Here is a 14520-nt window from a genome sequence, read left to right on the forward strand (position 1 = left end):
CTCATGTTTTCTTTCCTTGGCTATCTTAAATATTTAATTCCATTTTGTTTTGGTAAAGTCTAATGATGAACTAATCCTTAAAAATCATTTGCTGATATTGTCTGGATGCCCAAATAATTTAATAATTTTTTCCCCACAGTGCCTGTACCTTATTTATTTATTGGAATGTAGTTGCTTTACAATGTTGTGTTAGCTTCTGCTGTACAGCAAAGTGGATCAGTCATACGTGTATCCACTCTTTTTTAGATTTCCTTCCCTTTTAAGACACCCCAGAGCACTGAGTGGAGTTCCAATTCTTTTTAAATCCACTAATTTACTACTATATGTGTTGGGTTTTTTGGGCCCGTATTCTCAGTTACATGCTGGGCTCTTTCAATATATAGTTTTAGATTTCTTAAAGAGAATATTTCCTGAATTACAGTTTTAAATATCGCCTCTGTTTCTACTGTTGGTTTTCTCTCTTGGGACTTTTATTATCTGCGTTTTGAATCTTCTTTGCCTTTGTCTTCAATACTACCACTTTCTAATTTTTTTCGGCTCTTTATTCATTTCTTTTTTACTTTAAAAATTTTCCTTGTTCACTTACTTTTTAAAAGATATCAGCTGTTGTGCTTATTTGCTCCTATGTTCTTTTAGTTCAGTCTTTATTTCTCAAATAACTTGCTTTTATTTCTAATTCTTCCCTTAGTTCTGTTACTTATATTTGAGTTTTTCTAATACTGATATGTGTTATTCTTTCATATCATATTTTCTCAGCTTTTCTTTTCTTCTGCAGGCTGTCATATTATTTTCTTAAGAGTCTTTTAGGTTATTTTGAAATAGGTTACAATTTTGATCTTTGAGTTTGTTTTTCTAGGGTGCTTTCATTGTCTGTAGGGATGTTATTTTACTCTTTGTTTTCTCTTTCATTTTGGTAAATAACGCATAACATAAAATTTACCATTTTGACTGTTTCTAAGTGTACATGTAGTATTGTTAAGTACATTTACATTGTTGTGTAACTAACTTCCAGAATTTTTTCAACTTTCGAAACTGAAGTGCTCTGCCAGTTAAACAGTAATTCCCCATTTCTCCTTCTCAGATCCATCACTCTGCTTTTTCTTTCTATGAATTTGACTACTCTAGATACCTCACATATGTGGAATCTTAACACAGTAACATCTTCTTGTTACTGACTTCTTTCACTTAGCATATGTTCTTAAGATTCCTCCTCTTCATAGCTTATATCAGAATTCCCTTCCCTTTTCAGGCTGAGTAATATTCCATTGTATGTATATATCACATTTTATTTATCCATCTATCAGTGGGCATCTTACTTCTGTCTTTTTTCTTTAGTGACTAATACTGTTTTGAAGATAGGTGTGTAAATATCTCTTCAGTATCCTGCTTTTGATTCTTTTGGGTATATACCCAGAAATGGTATTGCTGTGTCACATGGTAATTCTGTTTTTAGTTTCTTAAGGAACTATGCTGTTTTCTACAGTAGTTGCACCATTTTACATTCTCATCAGTGCACAAGGGTTCAAATTTTCCCATATCTTTGTCAGTACTTTTTGTTTTCTGTTTCTTTGGTAATAACCATACCATACTAATAATGGTATGAGGTAATTCATTGTGGTTTTGATTTATATACCGGACGGGTGTTTTTGAGCATTTTTTCATGTGCTTGTTGGACAGTTGTATATCCCTTTTAGAGAAATGTGTATTCAAGTCCTTTGCTCATTTTTTAATCAAGTTTTTTGTTGTAGAGTTGTATGAGTTTATATATTCTGGATGTGAAAGTGTTAGTTGCTCAGTCAAGTCCGACTCTTTACAGCCCTGTGGACTGTAGCCTACCAGGCTCCTCTGTCCATGGAATTTCCCAGGCAGGAGTGATAGAGTGGTAGTCATTCCCTTCTCTGGGGAATCTTCTTGACCTAGAAATCAAACCCAGGTCTCCTGCGTTTCAGGCAGATTCTTGACTGTCTGAGCCACCAGGGAAGCCTCCATATTCTGGATGTTGACCCCTTATTAGATGTATGATTTACACATATTTTTTCATTTTTTTTTAATATTTTCTCATTTTTAAGGTTTCTTTTTGCTCTGTTGATCATGACCTTTGATGGACAGAAATTTTAAATTTTGTTGTGGTCCAGTCTGTCTGTTTTGGCTTTTGGTTTCATATCTAGGAAATTCTCACAAACTCCATTGTCATGGAGCTTTTCGCTTATATTTTCCTCTTAGACTTTTATAACTTTTAAGACTTATTTTTAGATCTTTAATATATTTTTAGTTAATTTTTGTATGATGGAGGGGTCTAGCTTCATTCTTTTGCATGTGTATAACCAGTGTTATATGTCAATCAGAAATCCGGTGCTTTGCTTTCTGAGAGATTTCCTAGTTCTTCTCTTCTTGTAATCTGGATCTTTTCCTTCCTTTGCTTGTATTATTTCTATGCTATTTATCTTTTATTTTCCTCTTAGCAGTTCCTTTGCAATCTTTAGACCTGTTCTAAAAGACCGTGGATACTCATTTTTAAGAGTTTAGAGTTACCAGACTGCATTTAGTTTTTATACTCAGTTCAGTTCAGTCGCTCAGTCGTGTTTGACTCTTTGCGACCCCATGAATCACAGCACGCCAGGCCTCCGTGTCCATCACCAACTCCTGGAGTTCTCCAAGACTCACGTCCATCGAGTCGGCGATGCCATCCAACCATCTCATCCTCTGGCGTCCCCTTCTCCTCCTGCCCCCAATCCTTCCCAGCATCAGAGTCTTTTCCAGTGAGTCAACTCTTTGCATGAGGTGGCCAAAGTACTGGAGTTTCAGCTTTAGCATCATTCCTTCCAAAGAAATCCCAGGGCTGATCTCCTTCAGAATGGACTGGTTGGATCTCCTTGCAGTCCAAGGGACTCTCAAGAGTCTTCTCCAACACCATAGTTCAAAAGCATCAATTCTTCGGCACTCAGCCTTCTTCACAGTCCAACTCTCACATCCATACATGACCACAGGAAAAACCATAGCCTTGGCTAGACGGACCTTTGTTGGCAAAGTAATGTCTCTGCTTTTGAATATGCTATCTAGGTTGGTCATAACTTTCCTTCCAAGGAGTAAGCGTCTTTTAATTTCATGGCTGCAGTCACCATCTGCAGTGATGTTGGAGTCCAGAAAAATAAAGTCTGACACTGTTTCCACTGTTTCCCCATCTATTTGCCATGAAGTGATGGGACCGGATGCCATGATCTTCATTTTCTGAATGTTGAGCTTTAAGCCAACGTTTTCACTCTGCACTTTCACTTTCATCAAGAGGCTTTTTAGTTCCTCTTCACTTTCTGCCATAAGGGTGGTGTCATCTGCATATCTGAGGTTATTGATATTTCTCCCGGCAATCTTGATTCCAGCTTGTGTTTCTTCCAGTCCAGCGTTTCTCATGATGTACTCTGTATATAAGTTAAATAAGCAGGGTGACAATATAGAGCCTTGACGTACTCCTTCTCCTATTTGGAACCAGTCTGTTGTTCCATGTTCAGTTCTAACTGTTGCTTCCTGACCTGCATCCAAATTTCTCAAGAGGCAGGTCAGGTGGTCTGGTATTACCCATCTCTTTCAGAATTTGTGATCCACACAGTCAAAGGCTTTGGCATAGTCAATAAAGCAGAAATAGATGTTTTTCTGGAACTCTCTTGCTTTTTCCATGATTCAGCGGATGTTGGCAATTTGATCTCTGGTTTCTCTGCCTTTTCTAAAACCAGCTTGAACATCAGGAAGTTCACGGTTCACGTTTTGTTGAAGCCTGGCTTGGAGAATTTTGAGCATTACTTTACTAGCGTGTGAGATGAGTGCAATTGTGTGGTAGTTTGAACATTCTTTGGCATTGCCTTTCTTTGGGATTGGAATGCAAACTGACCTTTTCCAGTCCTGTGGCCACTGCTGAGTTTTCCAAATTTGCTAACATATTCAGTGCAGCACTTTCACAGCATCATCTTTCAGGATTTGAAAGAGCTCTACTGGAATTCCATCACCTCCACTAGCTTTGTTCGTAGTAATGCTTTCTAAGGCCCACTTGACTTCACATTCTAGGATGTCTGGCTCTAGGTGAGTGATCATACCATCGTGATTATCTGGGTCATGAAGATCTTTTCTGTACAGTTCTTCTGTGTATTCTTGCCACCTCTTCTTAATATCTTCTGCTTCTGTTAGGTCCATGCCATTTCTGTCCTTTATTGAGCCCATCTTTGCATGAAATATTCCCTTGGTATCTCTAATTTTCTTCAAGAGATCTCTAGTCTTTCCCATTCTGTTGTTTTCCTCTGTTTCTTTGGATTGATCGCTGAAGAAGGCTTTCTTATCTCTTCTTGCTGTTCTTTGGAACTCTGCATTCAGATGCTTATATCTTTCCTTTTCTTCTTTGCTTTTTTCTTCTCTTCTTTTCACAGCTATTTGTAAGGCCTCCCCAGACAGCCATTTTGCTTTTTTGCATTTCTTTTCCATGGGGATGGTCTTGATCCCTGTCTGCTGTACAGTGTCACAAACCTCAGTCCATAGTTCATCAGGCACTCTATCTATCAGATATAGGCCCTTAAATCTATTTCTCACTTCCACTGTATAATCATAAGGGATTTGATTTAGGTCATACCTGAATGGTCTAGTGGTTTTCCCTACTTTCTTCAATTTAAGTCTGAATTTGGCAATAAGGAGTTCATGATCTGAGCCATAGTCAGCTCCTGGTCTTATTTTTGCTGACTGTATAGAGCTTCTCCATCTTTGGCTGCAAAGAATATAATCAGTCTGATTTCGGTGTTGACCATCTGGTGATGTCCATGTATAGAGTCTTCTCTTGTGTTGTTGGAAGAGGATGTTTGTTATGACCAGTGCATTTTCTTGGCAAAACTCTGTTAGTCTTTGCCCTGCCTCATTCCATATTCCAAGGCGAAATTGCCTGTTACTCCAGGTGTTTCTTGACTTCCTACTTTTGCATTCCAGCCCCCTATAATGAAAAGGACATCTTTTTTGTATATTGAGCAACTTTTTTGCAGTTTCTTGTATTCTGTGGCTTACAATGCTTTTCAGTGACTGACTCTTGGCCATTTTGTGGTTTTCCTTTTTTCTGGTCCATTAGATGTCCCGTTGCTTCTCTCTCCTTTCTCCCACAGTGTTGATCCAAGGCAGGTCTTTGGGATTATAGTTGGTCTGTCTTTATCTGCTTATGTTTTGGGGGTTGTGGAGATAACCTGTTACCTGGTTTTGTTGTAAATGTTGATTGTGAACTTTTGGTTTTGATGTTCGATTGTTGTTTTACTTTCAGATATTGAGAGTTTTAAAAACTATGCTGCTGATTGTGGCAGTCTTTCCAGAATCCTCTGCCTATTGAAAATTCTTAAAGCAGGTGTTTTCTTAGAGGTACAGATGGTGCATCAATAAGAATTATAAAAATCTTGTTCCTTAAAATTAAAAATTAGGTCAAAGAGAAATTTCTAATATTATTATGTGATAGAATTCAGAACAAAAAATGTTTACTACCTTTTATTAATTGATTGTATTCCAGGGAGGTTGTTTTAGGACCAAATTTTAAAAGAAAGAAACTCTAGTTATTTGCACAAGGATGTTGGTTGATTTTTTAAAATCAGTGTAATTTGCTATATAATTTATATTTCATAATTGACTAAATTTAGCACATTTTGACAAATACAGTTGCACAGTCATTATCATAGTCATGAGTTTTATCGTGCTCAGAAGTTATCTGATTTACCTTTTTCAGCTAATCCTTTTTTTCTCCCTTCCTGGCCCCTCTGCAACCACTGATCTGTTTTTGTCACTATACTTTTACTTTTTCAGAATTTTATATAATGGGATTATACAGCGGATAATCTTTTGTGTCCAGCTCTTTTCCCTTAAGTGATTATTCATGTTTCTGTAGTATTATGTTTACTGAGTGATGACCATTTCAAACCTGAATGCTGCATCAGGACCTTTGAGAGCAAAGTAGCCTAGAAATGAAAGGGTTCAGAAATAGCTGTAACCCTCTGTAGATATATCCCTGCCCTCAGCCCTCACAGTCTGGTTGGGCAAATGTGTTTATACATGTAATTTTAACAAATGTAATCTCACCCAGTCCTTGAGAAATATAGAAGGGAATAATTTTATTCATAAAATCTCTGTAATAGAAATGTGAGCAACTTTAAATCTCCAGACAGAATCTTATATGGAATCCTAACATATGAAACATAGAAATTATATTTAATTACTTTCAACATCAAGTGTTACCTTTTTCTATTTTACTCCTTTTTAATCTTAAATATTATATTATCTCCTTTGTTTTTTTGTCTCCTTCCTCAACTTTCTAGTGAAGTTGAAACTTTTCATTTTTTTGGTATATTTCTTTGGAGTTTTTATTTTTCTTGGAGGCTCATTTTTAAGAGTATGTGTTGAAACTCCTAACTCTTTTCAGAGTAGTTTATATTTTCCTTTGTTTGTATGCTTTAATGCTTCTATCTTTATGTAGAAAAAAAAGTTTGTAGACTCTTGATCTTTTTATCAGCTCTCTTACTGCTTTTAAACTTAAAACTACTTCTCTATCCAAATATCAGATAGTATTCTATATTTTGTTTGTTTCATTGTGGCTTACATTTTTACATTTAAATTGACTGGAGTTTCTGTTTATATAACATCTTTTTCTTTTTTTTTGAGGATGGAAATGGAGTTGTTCGTGGTTACTACTTATCTGTGTTTCTGGAACTTTCAGCTGGCTTGCCAGAAACTTCCAAGTAAGACATACAATTAAGTAACAAACTTTAGTGTGGGTTTACATACCTTCTTAGCATTTTTCATTAACTACTTTTGTTAACTAATATATTTTATCTGTTAAGATATTATACCAGTATGGAATCTCTGGCATAGTATGTTGGCATAGACTGTCAGTTCTCAAATTATATGGCATCAGGACTCTGTACTCTTAAATTTTATTGGGAAATCCAAAGAATTTTTCTTTATATGGGTTTATCTGTTGATATTATCTGAATTAGAAATTAAAACAAAAAATTTAAAATTTTTGTTAATTCACTTTAAAGTAATAATAAACCTATTACATATTAGCATAAATAACATTTTCTTAGAGAATAACTTTTTCTAAAGCAAAATAATACTTGGTGAGAAAACGTATTGTAAAAAACCTCTTAATGTATGGCTTTTCAGTTTACTGTAATAAGTTGTTTGGGTTGAAGTATATATAAATCTCGCCTGATGGGTTTTGAATTTCATACGTAGTTAGGAAAGGTTTTTTACAGTGAGATACAGTTCACATGCCACATGGAAGTGTTAGTTGCACACTTGTGTCCAACTCTTTGCAACCCCATGGACTGTAGCCCTACAGGCTCCTCTGTCCATGGAATTCTCCAGGCAGGATTGGAGTGGGTAGCCATGCCCTTCTCCAGGGGATCTTCCTGCCTTCTGAGCCACCAGGGAACCATACCGTAAAGTTCATACCATAAAGTTCATCATATAAATATAAGTGTAGAATTCAGTAGATTTTAGTATATTCATTGAGTTCGACAGCTATCACCATATCTAATTTCAGAACATTTTCTTTCTTTCTTTTTTTTTTTTTAATTTTTTGGCCATGCCTCATGGCATGTGGAATCTTAGTTCCCCAACGAGGGAGCAAACCTGTGCTCCCACACTGGAAGCACAGAATCTTAACCACTGCTGCCAGGGATTTCTGCAGAACATTTTCATCATCCCACAAAGCAACACTGTACTTCTTAGCAATCACTTCCCCTTCCCACCCAGTTCCTGGCAGCCCTAATCTACTTTTTGTTAGGGAGGAACACTTTAAAAAGCAGTTTTAGATAATTGTGAATCATCATTGATATTACCCCAAAATTGAACAAGTGCTTGTTTGTTAAATGTAATTTGTAGTATGAAATCTGGAACCATATCAGTGAATTTTATTTCACTCTGTTACACCATAATCTGTTAGTTTGAATTGAGATATGTGCTTCCAGTTATGGCATAATAGTGATAACCCTTTCTTCTATAACAACCAAAAAGAAAAACATTTTCTAGACACCAGACCTGAGGCAACAAATGAAAGCAATCCCTGAGAGACAGGAAATAAATCGTATCTATGATTGCCTCACTTAACCTTGAGAGAGTTTTCAGGCCATAACACATGGAGGCAGAAATGCAACAGAGTCTGGCTAACTCCTTGAGTTGAGGAGACAGTGCTGAGTGTCCAGGAAGACCAGCACACCTAGAGTGCAGTGGACAGAATACCAGAAGAGAGATCTGGACAAAGAGCTCCAGAGATTTGTAAGGCGTTCTCTTCAAATATGAGAAGGGCACGGCAACCTACTCCAGTGTTCTTACCTGGAGATCCCATGGACAGAGAAGCTAGGTGGGCTCTAGTGTATGGGCTCGCAAAGAGTCGGTCACAACTCAGTGACTAACACACACTCCTCAAATATTCTGTAGAGTATTGAGCAGAGCCTGCAGGTAAAAAACCTACCTGAGGTTGGGGGAAGGACCATCTGGGAAGGTTTAGAGGGAGTGGTGCCTGGTGCCTGGTACAGGGCCAGTAATTGTGTTTGTTCCTATCACTGTAATGGTAACTTCTGATCCATGGGGCATTGAATGAAGTACACAGGACATTTTTGCCTCCCTAGTGGAGAACAGTCCTAGACTGGGCATTACTCCAGACCCATCTAACAAGTAAAAGCAAGACCTGGAAGAACTAAATTGTTTCCAGGTAACCTAACAGCAGTCTAGAGCAGAGCTCAAGAAAACTGATAAGATTACAAAAATATCCAGCACCCAACAAAGCTAAGGTTACATTATCTGTTATTCAATCAAAGATTAATTGGCATGCAAAGAGGCAGGAAGACATAACCAGTACTGAGGAGAGTGATCAGTTGATTTGAGCGAGAACTGTTTTTTTTTTTTTTTTAATGTGAGTTATATCTATTGGTATTTTATGAATTATAAATTAAAACATTAAAAAAATTAATTTACTTACGATAATAAACTAATTGCATATTAGCATAAATTATATTTCTATGAATAGTAACTCTAAAACAAAACAATATTTGATGAGAAAACTTGTATTGTTTTGCATTTTTGGAAATCTTTGTATGGCTTAAAAAGACAACTAGGTTCTCATGTGAGAATTAGGAGAAAATATTTTTCTCAGTTTTTATAACTACACTCCATTTCTTCAAAAGTTGAATAGAGATATGGAAGATACAAAAATTCATACTGAACTTATTGAGAATGAACTAACTATATTTGAAATGAAGAATACACTGGATGGCATGAATGATAGATTAGATACTACAGAAGAAAGGATTAACTGATTAATTAATTAAGAAAAGATTAATTAATGAATTAATGGACCTGAAGGCATTAGCTATAGAAACTATTCAAAATGTGAACATAGAGAATAGAATTCCAAAACTATAAAACAACTTTAAGTAGCTTAATGTACAAATATCTGGAGTCCTGGAAGAAGGGGATGGGAAGGAAAAAGTAAATACTTTCCAAACTTGATAAAAGCTTTAAGCCCATGGATCCAGAAGTTTAGTGAACTATAAGCACATGAAACATGAAGGAAACATCAAAGCATATCATAATCAAATTGCTTAAAACCAATGGTAAACAAAATATCTTAAACTGGCAGTGAAAAAAAAGTCATTAAATTTAGAGGCACAAAGGTAAGGGTGAAATCAGGTTTCTCACTGGAAACAATACAAGTGAAATGATAATATAGCAACATTTTAAAAAGATTGAAAGAAACTAACATTAACCTAGAATTTTATAATTGGCAAGAATATATTTTAAAAAATACAGTGAAACTAAGACATTTTCAGATCTGAACTATAAGAAATGTTCAAGTACATGCTTCAGACAGGGTATATAATACCAGGTGAACCTCTGAATTTAAACAAAGAAATGAAGAGTACCAGAAATGGAAATTACTTGGGTAAATAAAGTTTTTCTTCTATTACTGAAGTAATTTTAAGTGATAATTGACAATATAATAAAGAACAGTAGCATTATATTTCGGGGTTTTTAACATATTTAGAAGCAAAATTCACAACAAAAACAGCTATATAAAGGCCAAAAGAGGAACTTCCTAGGTGGTCCAGTAGTTAAAATCTGCCTGCCAATCTTGGAGACATGGGTTTGATCCCTGGTCCTGGAAGGTCCTACATGCCACAGAGCAGCTGACCCCGTGCACCACAGCCACTGAGCTTACGCTCTAGAGCCCATGAGCCGCAACTACTGAAGCCTTCACGCCTCGAGCACGTGCTCTGCAGCAAGAGAAGCCACCACACGGAGAAGCCAGTGCACAGGAGACGCCCCTGCTCACCGCAACTAGAGAGAGCCTGTGTGCAGCAGTGAAGACCCAGCTAAACCAGAAATAAACAAATAATTGTTTTCAAAGGCCAAACGATTAAAGCATGGAAGTATAATGTAAGATTCTGACACTATATGTAAAATGGTATAATAACAATTAAAGCTAGACTGTGATACATTAAAGATACATACTATCCTATTATTTTTTCTTGCCTCTTGTAACAAATTACCAGAAATTTGGCAGCTTAAAACAACAGATAACATTTCCCTCACATTTCTGGAGGCCAAAAATCCAAAAACCATTGCTAGGCCAAAATCAGAGCTTCAGTAGAGTTGTGCTAGCTCCAGTTACACTAAGGGAGATCTGTTTCTTGCCTTTTTCCACTTTTGCTTCCTGCCAGCATTCTTGGGCTTATGACAGTGTCACTCCTATCTCTGCCTTTGGTCACGTTGCCTTACCTTTTTTTGTCTCTGTCAGATCTTCCTCTGCTTTTCTCTTACAGTAACATTTATGGTTACATTTAGGGTGTACGTGGATTTTCCAGCACAGTCCCCTCATCTCAGGATCCTTGGCTTAATTGCAGCTGTGTATTCCCAGTCACAGGTTCTGAGAATTAAGATGTCAATACCTTGGGGATACTGTTCAGCCTCCCATAACTATAAACTATAAAGCCACTGCTAAAATGACAGAGATGTTTAGTTTATAAAGCAGTGGTGGGGATAAAATTGAACCAAATCTTAGACTTAAAGCAGGCAGGAAAAGATAAGTGGTAACAAAACACAGATGGGAGGAATAGCAAGATGTGGCACCGTAAATGGTCTAAACACCCCAAATAAAAAGTAGAAATTGTCAGATTGGCTAGAATAGCAAAACTCAAGTGTATGCCAAACCTAAGAAATATGCTTTAAATGTAAAGATATACCATACTAATCAAAACCAAGTTGGAGATGTTACTTTAATATCCAAGTAGATTTCAAAGGAAAGCATATTACCAGAGATAAAGAAGTTTATTTCACAGAGATAAAAGGATCAGTTAATGAAGAGGATATTCAATGATTATAAATATTTCTGTTTATACTCTGGTAACAGATTTTGAAAATGCACAAAGCAAAAACTGATAGAAGTATAAGAAGAAATAGAACTTCTTCTCTCAGTTGATACAGCAGGTAGGCAGAAAATCATCAAGGATATAGTAAATCTGGATAGCCCTGTCACCCAGCCTGACTTGCTGGATATTTATAGACTCTTTGATCCAACGGTAGCAGAATGCAAATTATCCTTAAGTGTGCACAAAATATTTACCAAGAAAGACCATATTCTGGAACGTAAAATATGTCTGAAAAAATTCAAAAATATTCAAATCATTCAGGTTTTTTTTTTAACTGTAATGAATTCAGTTTAGCTATTTGTAATAGATATTTTAAAAATCTGACATAGTTGAAAAGTAAATAACATACTTCTAAATAACGCCTGGATCCAAGAGGAAATCATAATAGATTTTTAAAGTTTTTTGAACTGGAGTGAAAACACAGCATACCAGAATTTGTAGTATGTTGCTAAAGCAATAGGTAGGGGAAAATTTATATGACTAAATGCCCATATAAGTGAAAAGCAGAAAGGCCTTAAATAAATGTCAGTGTCTGTCTTAATAAACTAGAAAAAAGAACAAGTTAAATGAAAAGTAAACGGAATAAAAATAGTAACAAAGATAAAAAATACAATGAAATAAACATGCAGTAGAGAAAATCATTGAAATCTAAAGGATAACATTTAAAGTCTAACACTGTAACTGAAGACATATAATAAAGCCATAGTATTAGCGTAATACAACATCATATTAGCGTAAGAGAAAGATGATCAATGGAATATACAGATCTCCTTCATGATCCGAAAGTAGAGCAGTTCTCTGAAACCTTTTGTAAGATGAAATGGCATCAAGTGAAGAAACAATTACCTTGAGACATACCTGCTAATGGATGCACAGAATATTAAAGGATAAAGTATATATGCTTACAGACACAATTCAAAGCTATGGCAGCTTGATACTGAGATGATGAGTATAGTTCCTTGGGAAGGAGGTTGGTGGTGACACTCTTGCTGCTCAGAGTATGCCTCTCTAATGGCTTGCTACAAAACAAGCACTGAATGCTATTTTCACTTTTCAGCTGTTTTTGTTTTTTTTTCAAAGTGAAATTTTTCTTGGTTAGCAAAAACAAGTACTAGTGTAGACCCTTTTGTAAAAAGTAAAGTGGCGGAAAGAGAATGTTAAAAAATTGGGGATACCTGTGTTACAATTCCAGAAATAAATGCACTTTCATTAGGAAATTAGTGGTTGAAAAAGATGCAAAGACAGTGCTGTGGGGAAGGTGTAATCTTTTCAACAAATTGCGCTTCAACATTTAGATGTTCATATACAAAAAATGGAACTCGGATCCATACCTCACACTATATACTTAAACTAACTGAAAATTGTTCCTAGACCTAGATTTAAATTGTAAAATAATAAAACTTGCTGGAGATAACACAAGAGGAAATGTACTTTTGTCTTGGGCATCGTTATTTTAGTTAAAATGCAAAAGCACAATCCACAAAAGAAACACATTTGTAAATTAGACTTCATGGGAATTATAAAGTTGTCTTCCTCAGATTATGTGGAGTTGTACTGATAATAAATAAACAAGGTCCCTTCCCCATAGTGGCAAAAAGTTCGTGCGACACCCCATAAAGAAGGTATATACATGGCAAAATAAGCCTGTGTAAGGTGTTTATAGCATTAGTCATTAGGGAAACACATTTATCTACAAAACAATACTACCGTGTCCTATTAGAGTAGCTATAATTCCAAAGATCATACCACGTGTTGGCAAGAATGTAGAGAAATCTGAAGTCTTAGAATATAGAGAAATCTGAAGTCTTAGATGCTTCTGGTGGGAATATAAAATGATACAATGACTTCTGTAAACAAGTTGGTGTAAGCAAGTCATACACTTCTGCATGACTCAGTCAAACCACTCTTAGATATTTACCTCAGAGAAAAGGAACTAGATATCCAACAAAGTCTTATAGAAATGTTCATAATAACTACATTTTGAATAGCTAAGTAAAATCAACCCTAATGGCCAGCAGCAGATAAATAAGCAAATTTTGCTATGGCTAGACGATGAAATAAAACTTAGCAATAAAAAATAATGAACTGTTGACACATGTGACAATAGGACTGTTAAATTATTTTAAATGAAAGGAGCCAGATTAAAAAGAGCACATATGAATGATTCTATTTATATAAACCTCTAGAAAAATGCAGACTAATCTATAGTGACAGTGCAGATGTGTGGTTGCTGAGAGATGGGGCAGGCTGGGCTGAGGTTGGTTGGAAGGTGTAGGGAGAAGGTAAGAGAATTATGTGAGGCAGAGGAGACTTGGTATGGTGGATATGTGTTTTGGTTGCTGTACTGGTGATGGTTTTATGGATATATATAAATATGTGTCTGACTTACCAATTATACACTTAAGTTCCATGTCATTAAAACTTTTTGTTTATGGCTGTGCTAAGTCTTCCTTGCTGCTCAGGCTTTTTCTCTAGTTGTGGCGGGGGGGCTCCTCTCTCTGTGCAGGCTTCTCATTGTGGCGGTTTCTTTTGTTGTAGAGCATGAGCTCTAGGGTGTGGGCTTCAATAGTTGCAGCTTGCGATCTCCATCGAGAACACAGGTGCTCAACATTGTGGCTTGCGGGCTAAGTTGCTCTGCCACATGTGGGATCTTCCTGAACCAGGGATCGAACCTGTATCCTCTGCATTGCAAGTTTGATTCTTAATCACTGGACCACCAGAAAAGGCCCATTTCATTAAAACTTTTATTCAGAAAAACAATTAAAACTTGATTGGCCTGTCTTACGCTTTGCATGGATCTTTTACTCATGTATGACTTTGTAACACTCTGGGTTAATCATTTAGAAAATAATTTTTTACTAAATACAGTTGATACATTTCATTATGCAGTATCAGTCACATTCATTGATAGCACCGTTTTCATAATAAAAGTCTTAAAGTATTGAAAAGCTTTTAAGTTCATGTGGTACGTACAAGTTTTCCAGGATTATGGTTTTCTTTCTTTTTTTTTTTTGCTTGAAAGTGTGTTTTATCACTGGCAACAGATACTGGCAGTTCTTTTCCTTAGTTATTTTGGTCCAGAACA

At 36.0% G+C, this 14520-nt stretch overlaps 1 protein-coding gene across 4 annotated transcripts in view; it reads left to right on the forward strand.

Annotated features, from left to right (window-relative positions):
- The window catches only part of TRIM37 (tripartite motif containing 37), a 151717-nt gene that overhangs the window by 51451 nt on the left and 85746 nt on the right, over positions 1 to 14520 (forward strand). For all 4 annotated transcript variants that reach the window (XM_070390589.1, XM_070390588.1, XM_005900659.2 and 1 more), the window contains exon 12: positions 6664 to 6740. In XM_070390589.1, coding sequence (XP_070246690.1) covers positions 6664 to 6740 — 77 coding nt within the window. The remainder of the gene's footprint in view (positions 1 to 6663; positions 6741 to 14520) is intronic.

This window comes from Bos mutus, chromosome 19 (genome assembly GCF_027580195.1).
Source record: "Bos mutus isolate GX-2022 chromosome 19, NWIPB_WYAK_1.1, whole genome shotgun sequence".
NCBI classification, from domain to species: Eukaryota; Metazoa; Chordata; class Mammalia; order Artiodactyla; family Bovidae; genus Bos; species Bos mutus.